The 13,507-nt window shown below is 41.2% G+C and overlaps 1 protein-coding gene across 1 annotated transcript; it reads left to right on the top strand.

The window, feature by feature from the left end:
• Positions 1-3,449: 3,449 nt before the first annotated feature.
• LOC139463512 (uncharacterized) lies at positions 3,450-6,911 on the top strand. Its single transcript, XM_071244785.1, has 4 exons — positions 3,450-3,532; positions 3,861-3,954; positions 6,100-6,201; positions 6,518-6,911. Exons 2-4 carry the CDS (start codon positions 3,906-3,908, stop codon positions 6,694-6,696), a joined length of 330 nt encoding a protein of 109 aa, XP_071100886.1. The 5' UTR covers positions 3,450-3,532; positions 3,861-3,905; the 3' UTR covers positions 6,697-6,911.
• Positions 6,912-13,507: the final 6,596 nt, after the last annotated feature.

The raw sequence follows: 13,507 nt of genomic DNA, 5'->3' as shown, positions 1-13,507 counted from the left end.
GCCGTACTCAGCAATATTCCAGCTGTATGACGACGGTCTGTAAATAATCGAGTCTGGACCAGAAATTCCAGTGATTGATATAATGAGCATCGATGCACGCAATTGGGATACTGAAGCATTTCAATTCTGGATGTCATGCTTAAAACGCACAGAGAAAAAGGGATAGTCCAGTCAAAGGATTGGCGGAAAAGAAGGCTGACTATGTTGCAGAGAGAGTCGCGAACTTGACGTGATTCTGAACGGAGTAATCTATATTCAATGTAGGGCGGAAGAATGTCATCGACATATGATGGAGCTATTTGAAAGTAGCACTGATGGGCAAAACCGAGAAGCTTAAAGTTGAGGAGCTGTTGTTCAGGAATCCAATGCAGTTCTTTAATATTCGGAGTGACGTGTTCTGATTTTAGGGCGAATGAAACACGCCGGGAAACTTTGCTCTGGATGGAGTATTGTCTACTGAGAAGATGATCAGGAGAACCAGCATGTCGACTATTGCAATAATCGATCCTCGGTGTGATTAGGGAAAGAGCTGATATTTTGTTGTCGTCTTTTGTCAGGCAGGGTTTGATTTTGATGATATTAAGCAGTTACGGGTGACTTGCCTGTTTGTGTAGGTTTAGATCAGAATCTATGATAATACCAAGGCCCTTTTCACCAGAGGACATGGGAGTTAATACTTCTCTAAATACTGATTGTATCAACTTCACACGTGTTGCCGCTTTCAACAAGACCAATATAAACTCCGTATTCTCGTCATTAAGCATTATCTATTTTTAGCGAGACATTCATGCAGTCGTTTGCATTTGCGTTACTGATTCAACAGCTGTAGACGGATCAGGCCTGGAATCCTGTGGAGTTGTGTGTCGTCAGCATGTAGGTTATTCAAAAGACTGTGTTTCAAGGTGATGTCACTACAAGGTATTGTATAAAGGTGGCGAGGATCGGCTACAGGATTGGTTTTTGTGGGTCTCAACAATCACGGAGAATAGGAGCGGGTGTAACTCTATTTATTGTTACTCTTTATGTCAGGTCTGTCAGATAGGACTTCGCCCAATTCAGTGCAGATCATCAGAGGCCAACTTCAGATCTTCAGCATGTTTCAAGTCTCTCATGATTAACGGTGTCAAAAAGGCTGCACTGAGGTCAAACAGAACCAACAGTCCAACATTGCCATTATTAGCACCACGTCGTAGAATGGTAACGACCTTGAACAGTGTGGTTTCTGTGCTATAATAGACCATGTGGGCCGATTTCAGAGGTTCGTGAAGATTGTGTGATGTTTGCGAGATTTCTAGATGTTCTGAGAATAAAAAACAACCAACTTTTTATACAAGCGTAGATAAGCGGAACGGCTGGTCCATTTGCCTAAGGCGCAGTTGATCCTTAATGGTCAGTATCATACCCGGAGTTAATAGGAAAGCGGCAAACACATACGACGTCCACACATCCGGCTTTTCCAACATCAAGCTGGTGTTCCTGAAATACCGTCCAAAGAGGCGTTAACACAAAGCTGAAGTAAATCATGATATCCAATTATCCAATCCTGTCCAATGAAATATCTGCAGCAGAGTAACAATGTTAACCTTTACAAAATAGTATGTAAAGGAGCGAATGGTTGTGTTGGGTTTAACGTTGCTTTTAACTATCTTCTAGTTATATTATGTCAGATTGATATGGAAAGCCCGAAGTGACGCAGGTCTTGGATGTTTACCATACGGTGAAGCCCATAAGCACGGGTATTGTGCTGACAAACCTAGAAACATAATTCCGTGATTCGAACCCAAAATCATAGGTCTCTGGCGTGCCCAAGGGACGCAACTCTGCGACTCTCCGGCGACAGGGCCTCCCGTGCTACCAGTATGTGAAAGACGTTTGTGGACATATATAAGCAATATTGCTGTCAAATAAAGGCGTGATCATACATGCATTTAGTCTATCAGGGGAAGAGATGCATGGACATATAAAACAAATTATATCATTTCTCGCGCACCTCGCACGGATTTGCACCCCCTAGCGATTGTTTTCATTGACAACTCGATCGTGACAGCTCCGAGCGAAAAATGTTCAGAATTGCATCTATTTGCGTAAGTACAGCTTTATATTACGATAAACTAACTAAAACTAACCTTCTGCACGTAATGTACTTTTTGTACCATTATAAAAAATGAGATCGTAAAAAATATTCAACTCGTAAGTTCAGCAAGAGAATTTCGTCTGCTAGCTGATGTAAACCGTAATGTGTATCACGTGACTACTAAGGGGAATACCCGCTCAATTTTGAAAACTATGGAAGCTGAGTAGGGCCATATCTTATATCGTGGTTTGTAGGATAATCCTGCGAGACGCAAACGACAGTACCGGCCTTATAGTCCAACACAACTGGAAGTAGTTGAACGAGGTTCTTCTGTCTACAAAGCAGCCAGGAATTACTCTGTGCCTGACCAGACTCTGAGGGACAGAACTAAAGGCATTACTTCCCCAGAATGTTTGTCCTCTGGACCAGGCCCATTATTTTCCCAAGAAGAAGAAGCACGCCTTGTCGACCACATAAAGCTTATGGCCTCAGTAGGGTACGGAAATACCAGGGCACAGGTTATCTGTCTTGGAACTGACTATGCCATAAATCTCAAGAAACGTAGTAATGACTCCAAATCACTATCCCTGCAGTGGTTTTATGGGTTGATGGGAAGATGGCCTGAACTGAAGTTGCGACGACCAAGGGGATTGTCTCAATTACGAGCCACTGCCACATCTTAGGAGAGCATTAACAAGTTATTTTCTCAACTTGAAGCAGTTCTTGACAAGTATGACCTAAAGTCAAGCCCAGAGCTGATCAACTGCGAAGCCAAAGACAGTTAACACGACTACCATGTCTACTAGCAAGGATAAGAAGGACAGGATAAGGAAATCAGCTGCACGTCCCACTGTTGTGTCATCCCAACAACCTGGACAATCTGGGATTGATAAGCTCCTTATCTCAAGCGACGATCAATCAGATTCTGAATCTATCAACGATGTTGACAAGTGTTGTGTATGCGGAAAGTTTCAGCCAGATGAACTGAGGCGATGTCCTCATGTTGCGTTCACTAAGTGGGGACAGTGCATGCATGGGAATTGTGAACACTGGGTGCATTTAAAATACTGTTGTGACATCTACTTTCTTCGACGACATGATGTGTTTTTCTGTCCGTGTCACGGTCTACCTTGCAGACACCAAGAAGAATAACGACATTCGTGATGATAATAAACTGTAAATAATCTGAAAATGTGTGTTCAAGTGACAGTTATTTCATATTTCATAATTAAGTACAGTGTTATCTGTCTTTTGTTACGTTTGGAAGTGCCTTGGGAACATTACTTTCGATTCCAAAGAACTTTGACATTGTGGCGTGTGCTAACCACCCGTAGCTTGACCCGATGAACTTTACCACGGAAACATATGACGTCACTACATGTTGTGTAAAAACGGCCGCTATTGTACCTCAGCCGATACGGAGGCATTTGTGTTTCCTTGTAATTAAATGGTGTAAAGGTGAGTGTTCTAACGATTTATTTCACATTTATTGCTTGTTCCAGTCAGCGGGTTGGTTTATCGTAAGGCTTTTCTTAATACCACGGAAACACGTGTCACGAGGGTATTGTTATCGGACGAAAAAGTGCATGGAGGTGGATACATATATGCAGCTGACGTTGTACACACTCATGTTGTTCTTGAGTATCTGATACGACGATATGAATAATTGCGCAATTTTGGATACGCCTTATGCCACATTTCATTTATCAAAGAGCCAAGTAAAAAGTCCATTATGTTACGCATACACCCCCACTGCAGTTATTGCGTAAACTGTATATAACTGTAGCTGCCACAGATCAAGAACTGGATACAAGTTGCTGGGCGGTCCAACATGAAGACACTACTGATTCTCTCCTGTGTGGTTGTACTGAGTCAAACAGGTACAGTTATGTATGGCACTCATTTTCCTGCTTGTAATTTGAATCAGTGCCGTGGCAATGATCTCAACAAATTGTGTTGGTGATCTGAGCCTTTTAATTACCATGAGCTGTTGTTTTAATTGCCTGACAGATTGGTTGGTTGTGTGCCTCAGTTTGAGTAATAGAAGGCATTGGATTTGATTTTTGGGCTTGGGTCTTCTCCCCCTTGTGATTTGCAATGGCTGTGTGTACGTTAGACTTACATCTAGTCTCTGAAATGAACATATCGTACAGAAAAAAACAGTTGTTCAGTTATCTAAATAAAAATAAAGTAAAAGGAGCCCAGTGACTCTCTTCATTTTCCTGCAGTGATCTAGACTTGCCAAACATTATAGACTTGCATGGGCTGTATTTGACATATTTGTATCAGGGTCTGTAAGACAGACTATGTGTCTGTGACCAGGCAGATTAGTGTTTGCCCAGTATCGTGATTGAAAAGGGGGCACGGGTGGCCCAGTCGTCTAAGGCGCCGCGATTCGCTGTGCAGAGTCGCGTCCCTTGGGCTCGCCAGAAACCTATGATTGTGGGTTCGAATCCCGGTTCGCCCGGATTATGTTTCTAGGTTTGTCAGCACCATACCCGTGCTCGTGGGTTTCACCGAAGTGGTAAACGTCTGAGACCTGCATCAGTTAGGGCTTTCCTCCCACATTAAGCTGACACGCCGTGATGTAACTGGAATACTGTTAAAAGCGGCGTTAAACCCAACTCACTCACTCACTCACGTGATTGAAAAAAACCCAGATTCTTCTTGTCAACTCCTTTTCTAATGGTAATGTGCAAGTGTGACATTCTTCATCCGAAACGTGATGAAGGCAGAAGAAGGAGGATCAGTCACTTTACTTAGGGGCGGATATATTGACCATCTCGTGGACGGTAAGGCCTATACGTACTTAGGTATGCGGGTTAGGGACCAACTCCAGAATGCCCATATCAAGGAAAAACTTCGGGTAGAGCTGTAATCTGAAGTTCAGAGCTGAATGCTCACAAGAAAGTTAAAGCCACACATACTTAAGCTGTACCCGTCCTTTCATATTCTTTTGGTGTTTTTGATTTGACGAAACGATGAATTCAGGGTACTGACACCCTCACATGAAGAATCATGTCAGGCAATAGATCCAACCACCCTCGCTCTTCCCTCAATCGCTTGTATCTCCCAATCATAATGGGAGGCCGTTGTTTGATAGAATTGTATTGCGCTCTTTGGCACACATGTATTTGTCTGTTAATCCTGTTAAGCCTGAAGCATGTCAAGACTCAGGACCCCCGTGGGGACCTTGGGTAGATAAGAATGTGTCCTCAGCACCCCATTCTGGTCGTTAAAGGCGAGTGAATTGGGCAACCCGTTTGCTGTGGGTTTGCGTCCCTGTGTCACCACTTCGACACTTGCTTCTCTCGACATGGGGCGGTCGGATAGCCTAGTGGTTAAAGCGTTCGCTCGTCACGCCGAAGACCCAGGTTCGATTCCGACATGGGTACAATGTGCGTAGCCCATTTCTGGTGTCCCCGCCGTGATATTGCTGGAATATTGCTAAAGACAGCGTAAAACCATTCTCTCTCTCTCACTCACTCACTCACTCGATTAAACAAAAAAAAATTGTAGGTACTGTTACAAGAAACTAATCATATTCCTTTTTACAACAACATGTGCCTATCGAACTCCAAAATATCATATATGTATCTATGATATTAAATATAATTATATCGACTTTATTGGGTACAATAAATTTACTAAAAATCTACCCGTGCGTTATTTAAAGAGTGTAATAGATGCTAGTTTAATGGCATTTAATTAAAAATGTTTCAAAATATAGATTTTATGGGTATTTATCTTTAGTCTTTATCTGAGGGATACAGTTGGTGCTCACATTGATGATCAGATTGAGAGAATGTGTACGTACACCCGGTCGTCACTGAGGATGTTCCCCACAGTCACACTGGGGAAGGTGTATGCACACCACATCTATCCATCCACCCACCCACCCATCCATCCATCCATCCATCCACCCACCCACCCACCCATCCATCCATCCATCCATCCATCCATCCATCCATCTATCTATCTATCTATCTATCTAATATTAGCAATCACCATCTTTCTTTTATCAGTTTTATCGGATGCTGGATGCGTTGCCTGCAAGGAAGGAGCTCCAGTTTGTAACACTACATATACGCCATCAGGGCCAATCCGGGAAGCCTGCAGCACTATTCGTAAGTTGTTCATGTCTTAATGATGGAAGACAAAGACAAGCGCACACGAAAATGAAACTACTTTTCTTGTTTATTCTCACGACGTATAGGAAACTATACCAACGGTCTCGCCGCATGTAGTATATAACGTGGCGTTAGAAGCAACCACGTGTTTTAGCCGTTTCCTCCATGATTTTAGAGGTCATGCTGCTGTATGTGTTAAACAGGCACAGTGAAAGTTTTATTAAGAACAATGGTCCTCACCTTTTAGTCTCTTCCGTTCGAGGGTAATATATTGGATCTGACGAATTTAAACAGTTTGAATTTTTCGTTTCAGATTTGGATCTGTGCAGGAAATACGGTGATTACAAACTCAGCTGTGACTATGAAACCATTTCAGAGAGCAGTGACATCGTCTGCACCGTGTTATGTATCAGTTCCACAATATCAACCCCTTCCATGACAACACTGTTCCTGACATCTGCTGTCCTTACTCTTTTTATGAAGTCGGTGTAGTAACTGGCTGCCATTGGTTGGCTCCGAAGTGGAAACTACCAATACACAGACTGCCATTACTGATTTAGAGAGAATTAAACCGAAATACTTTGTCAGAAAGTCACAAAGTTGACAAGCAACAAATGTAATGGACAAATGTAAACTATAGTAACGGTATTTGATGATCTGCCTCTAAAGTAAAGTTGTTCGTGGACTCAAAAGCGATGCAGATACGTAATTACTCTGATTTAAATTAATAAATAAAAATTAACATTTAAAAAAGAACCTGTTCTCTTATTTGTGATAAAAGGACTATTATTTATCGTTCTGCTGCATTTAAAATGAAACAAACTAGTAATTACTTTTTCAGGAATTGGAGTTGAACTGCACCAGACATGTGTTTACCTTGCGTGCTCGCAATGCACGTGACATCATGAGATACGTCACTAGATTAAGTCACGAGTAGATCACGTGACATATCATGTGATACTATTGTTAATAGATCTCTAAACATAATTCTCTGAAGTCTCTTCAATTATATCATATTGTTAGATAGAGGTAGGGGCTTTCTTACGTATTTAGACAATTGATTACCATTCATCGACACATGGAATCAGGGTATCTGTTTGACTTCGAGCATTAATCCATGCCTACCACCATTTCTTTTATACTAGCGCATCGAAAGGGTAAAAATCTCCGATCTTTCAAATAGGATAATGAAACTTGAAGTGAATAGTTTGTCCCATGACCCCAAGAATGTCCCTTCACTGAAGTATTTACATCAGAAATCTCCTCCCCACAACTCTGCGAGGCGGGAATGTCTGTATCAGAGGACATATTCAACAGTTTCCATTGAAAATGAAGAAAAAAATGATAGTCATCTGTTATATGGCTGTGGAATTTATTGTCTTACAATTTTAAACCTTTTGATCTAACATCAGTTATCGCAATATACAGACAAACAATAAAGAAATTGGAAGTTCAGTTTTCACGTCATACAGCAGTCACAAAATATAGATGTCATTGAATACAGTTTGGGTCTGGATGTGAAGCTGGATTGTTCATCTTCTATTTTATGAAGCATTGAATCATTGACACATGTAAAATGTTGTATTTTACATCAAATGTAAATGGATGAATAATTGATGTCATTCTCAATGATGGAACATATACAAACCAGTATATATAAATCCAATGTTTGCATGACATTGTATTGTCAGTAGTTGATTAAGGTCAACAATATGCTATAACCACCTGGCGGGGATGTACCTTGCTGCTGCTTTCTTCTTGTCTCTTATTGTGGTGTGTCTGGTAGCCTAGTGGTTAAAGCGTTCGCTCGTCACGCCGAAGACCTGGGTTCGATTCCCGACATGGGTACAATTTGTGAAGCCCACTTCTGGTTCTCCCGCCGTGATATTGCTTGAGTATTAGTAAAAACGGCATAAAACCATACTCACTCACTCACTATGTTTGATATGATCACAATTTACTTCTATATTTTTGTAAACCTGGTGTCGATGGAGAAGACGAGCATAGCCCATCAGTTCGGCCAAAATGAAACCTCTAATACAGCTTTAAATACTCGACAGAGAAAGAATCTTATGTCATTTCATTCGATACACGTCTACTGCCTGATTAACTGAATAAATGTTAGCTTCCAGCACCTTCCACCGCAATTATGGCCATGTCTTAGTGACACAATGGATGCAACCCTTGCTTGTGCATTGAGGTATCACTATAAATACAAGGGAATAAATACTTCCTTTTTATGCAAATTGTGTTAAAAGGCGGGTGCTGCCGACGGGACTGTGTATTGGGACGTTCCTGAAGCACAAATTTGGCGATCTTTCATGAATTGGCGTTAATTAGATTAAATCTGTTCTGAGGCGCAGTTATATACTTTCGGGAATTGTGTCCCTTCAGCGTACCAGGATCCTATGGTCCTTCTCCCCCCTGATATGACCCTTTATTGTCAGTATCATACCCATGGTAAATAGGAAAGTGGCAAACACATACGACGTCATCACATCAGGCATTCCGTCAACATAAAACTTGTGTACCCGAATTACCGTCCAAAGTGGGGTTAACACAATCCTGAAGTAAATCATGTCCAATTATCCAAACTGCTGCAGCTGAAAATCAAGACTTATATAAAATCAAATCAATGAGCTTAAATATTTTAGTACGGTTTGCGGCGGAAGTTATATAGAACAGATAGCAACTCCCATGTGTCCACAGTGACTCAACTATGTACAAGTGACCTGGATAAACAATCAACACACGTGATCGCGGTTGTTGCACTATGTCGCAACATACATTAAACAATGTCTTCCATCTGACACTCACCGAAATAGCACAATGCAGCTGATCTTGTACACACTCGTGTTGTTCTTGAGTTTTGTTTGTTTGTTTGTTGTTTAACGCAATATTAGAACCATATGAAGACGGTCTGTAAATAATCGAGTCTGGACCAGTCAATCCAGTGACTGACATCATGAGCATAGATCCACGCAATTGGTATACGATGACTTGCATCATCAACCAAGTCAGCGAGCCTGACCCCCCGATCCCGTTAGTCGCCTCTAACGACAAGCATAGTCACCTTCTACGGCAAGCATGGGTTGCTGAAGACCTATTCTAACCCGAAATCTTTACTGGTCTTGTTCTTGAGTATGTCTATCTAATCCCACGATATATATAATTGCGCATTTTTTTTTTCTTACGCAGTCTGATTTTTTTTAGCATGAACAATGTACGAAGCCATTATCACCTTTTGACTGAAGGGGTGCATGTTGTTGTAGTTTTTAACGCCGCAGTTAACATTTTCCAGCTACATGACGGCGGTGTCACCAATCAAGCCTGGATCAGACAATCCAGTGATTGTCACGTGATCACTTAGGAGACAGGACATGTTTACATCAGCTTTCGTCTTTTTCCTGAGTTATGGCTTAATTTGAACTCATTTTACTCAAAATAGGCGGATTTACATGATCCCCTTGTCTTAAACCATGCCAAGATAGCGACCAAGCAAGAAGAAACGGCAAGTATCTTCAAACACTTCATGTAAAAAACAAACATGGCGTCATCCACTTCACCTCCGATGTCGTCAGACACAGGTAGTGTGACAAGAGAGTCACTAGACACTGTCAGGTCTGTTTTTTTCTACACCATCTGATCAAACTCATGATGTTATATCCTCCGCCATGCAACAAAATATTGCGCAAGAAAATGTGACCTCCACGCCAACGCAAGGTGTCCTCCACACACACGTGGATAACTCCACGCGAGTGGGCGGAGGCTACCCACAGGTGGGCTACATGTACATGCAGTCACCGTCACATACACCGCACGTCCCCCCTTCATATGACATTATACTTGAAAAACTGCCAAATATCGAAAAGCATGTGTCACGACTTGATATTATTGAAAAGAATATTGATGGCATCAAGTCAGATGTTGCAAGGCTCGAACTTAAAGTTCAAGCTTTGGATAAGTTGCAAGATGACGTGAGGGGTCTAGAAGCTAGTACAAAGTACACAAGCGATACATTCGACGAGTGGGAGGTTGACATTGAAAACATGAAGAGTAATATTTCTGTATTTAAAGAAAAGACCAGTGCTCTAGATGATCTGAAATTACATAATCTTTCTTTGAAAGAATCCCTTATCGATCAACAGTGCCGATCCATGCGCGATAACCCGATCTTTTCCAATATCCCTGAAAGTCCATCCCCAGGTACGAGGGCAAAATTATCAACGCTTTGAAATTGCGGACACAGAGAAGGTTCTGAGAGACTTTATTGAAAAACAGCTTAAATTTGACAGTGAGAACTGACAGTTTCAGCGAGTTCATAGAATAGGTAGGAGACGTACCCCTGAATACACACGGGTGAAGTCAAACCTCGGCCGATTATCGCCAAATTCTTGGTTACAAAGGAACGAGACGCAGTGAAGAGATGCGGTAAAATGCTGGCCGGTACACCATATGTAATCTCAGAACAGTTCCCGGGGGAAGTATCAGATTATAGGAGAAATGTTCTTATGCCCCTGATGAAAGTTGCAAGAGCTGAGAAAAAGAGAGCTCACATCGTTGTAGAGAAGCTCTACGTTGATAACCGTCTCCAGCCCGTGTCCGTGCCTCCCCCATACAGAGCCCCAGCAAGCAGTGCAGCGAGGACCACGAACAGCCGCACGCAGGACAACGAGCAGTAGGGACACGCCGGTGGACAGGAGACCGCACACACTGACTCTGACCCCAGATCACATAGTGAGAGTGTAATAAATGATCAAAATGACTTTTATACGTTATCTAAGGAAGGCGTACGTTTAGTTAGTTTGAATTGTTGTAGTAGTATAGGTAATGGGGGTTCTGGCTCACTTCCACTGGAGCCTGATTCATATACCTATACCGCTACTACAGGTAGCATTTTTTATGTGTAAATGACTATGCGATTCAACGATAGTCATGAGATTAAACTAAATTGACTCCAGCTCACCACCACCTGGAGTCTATGATATAAATTTTTATAAGTAATGGGGGTTCTGGCTCGCTTCCACTGGAGCCGGATTTGTATTAAACGAAACATCAATATTAATTAATAATGAATAAAATTTACTATAGCCCACGAGGATATTGGAAAGGTATAGGGGCAATAAAAAAATTAGCCACCGCAGCTAAGGTATCTAAAGATGTGGCCAAGGATTGGTTAAAGAAACAAGCGTTGTGGCAAATATATTTACCAGCACCGCGTTATATACCGAGGAAGAAGTTTGATATTTTTACGACGAATGAAGTTCATCAGGTTGACCTCTTGTTTCTTCCCCACGATAAGGTAAAACGCAAAACGTATAAATACGCTTTAACGGTAGTGGATGTGGCTAGTCGCCTAAATTCTTACAACCTAATTTATCCCAGACCGTCAGAGCGTGTTCATAATTGGCATCTGTTATTCTAGATTCTGTTAAGTTACTATAGAATGATTCGAGGGGTGGTAATTCAGTTTCTTCGAATCTAGACCAATCATCCATATATTCGTAAGGATATACACCTTTTCTCAGCAACAAATGACGAGTTATCTTATCTGTATATTGATTTGTTATCGCGAAGTCATCGGGATTGTTCGCATTAGCTAAATTGTCCAGGGAAGATAACAGAAACTGTACGGAGTCTATGAATCTAAGCCCATTACTTTGCTTTATTCTAGATTTCCCATCCTTGTCCCTATAATGTATAGGTTTAGTCAACGAGAACGATATGTATTTTTCCATATTGTTAGGAATGCACGTTAAACCGCCGTCGGTCTTTGAGATAGCTTGCATAATGAGATGTGAATCATATCCTCTAAGGTTATGAAACACAACGGGGATGGGTATTGTTTGAGCATTCATTTTTAGTTTCAAGTTACACTCGTTATGAGCGGCTCCCCGATAATTACCCGTGACGTGACAATGATCTCTTACGGAATCCCCATCCAGGGGTTTATTACAAACGTGACAACTCGTTGACTTCTTGTGCGCCCTCCAATCATCTATCGTCATACGCATGGGTTTCTTACACGATAATTTTCCCCTGATTATTCTCTCTTCATTTTGTAAATATTCTAGGAACTTTCCCGCTGCATCGGGACCTCTGTAAATCACGGGAGTGTTTGTTTTACCATCATACCTTACAACTATATATCCAAATCCACAAGGAATATGTTCTTGAGTTTTGTACGTAAAACTACTACCTTGATTATTATCTTGGTTGGTATTTTCTATGGGTTTGATAAGTGCTTCGAAGTCGGCGTAAATTACGTACGGTACAGTCATTTGATTACAATAATGTTCTCTAACAGTCTATACTACTGTTGTGGTTTACGAAAAAAAACCGAGTTTATTGATTTAATTGAAAATAATGATATTTTATGTTTTCAGGAAACAAAAACTGACTCATTTGATGACTTTAGGTTGAATGGTTATAAAATATTTCTGCAACATCGTTCTAAAGCAAAGAGACGTTCTGGTGGCATTGTGCTTGCAGTAAGAAATACTGTTGTACAATATATAACGTTATTACACGCTGCACATGACAACATTCTCTGGTTCAGAATCTCAAAGACTCTGCTCAACATCCCACAGGATATGGAAGCTGGGCTAGTTTATATCCCACCTGAAGGATCGAAATATGCTCCAGATGATGTGTTTTATCAAGTAGAACAGACGGTTTTGCAGGCCCTGACGCGCACATATTATGTCATGTTAGTCGGTGACTTTAATGCGAGAACGTCAACTGTGAATGATTATACTGTTATTGATAATTTTGTTTTAGAGGAATTTGGTTTAGACTGTGATGAAATTAGTAATGACCTTGATACAGATGTAGTATTGGAAAACGCTGGTATGCCAAAACATAGGCATAATATGGACATGGGTAAAATTAACAATTATGGTAAACAGCTTATTGACATGTGTAGGAGCCTTAATTTATACATATGCAATGGCCGAATAGGTAATGATCTCAATATTGGAAGAACCACCTGTAATGATAAGAGTTTAATTGATTACGTCATTGTCTCTGCTGCTTGTATGCCTTTGATTAATGACTTTGATGTTCTTGATTTCTCACCTGTGCTATCAGGTGTACACTGCCCTGTTACCCTATCGCTGGCGAGTAAGGTTAAAAAGAGAGATGAATCTGTCTCTGAGACTTTAAATTCTTCAAAAACTAATACCGGAAACAGGCCTAGATAGGGCTAGTATATTCCGAAATAACATTGATGTAGAAGTTATAAGGCAGTTGCGAGATAGAAGTGATGCTGTTTGTTATGACAGTGTTGATGTTGATGTTGATA

The sequence above is a fragment of the Haliotis cracherodii genome, unplaced genomic scaffold (genome assembly GCF_022045235.1).
Source record: "Haliotis cracherodii isolate W230 unplaced genomic scaffold, xgHalCrac1.p SCAF_1, whole genome shotgun sequence".
In the NCBI taxonomy this organism is placed as follows: domain Eukaryota; kingdom Metazoa; phylum Mollusca; class Gastropoda; order Lepetellida; family Haliotidae; genus Haliotis; species Haliotis cracherodii.
The sequence above is the reverse complement of the archived record's forward strand: the minus strand, read 5'-3'. Positions and strand labels throughout refer to the sequence as shown.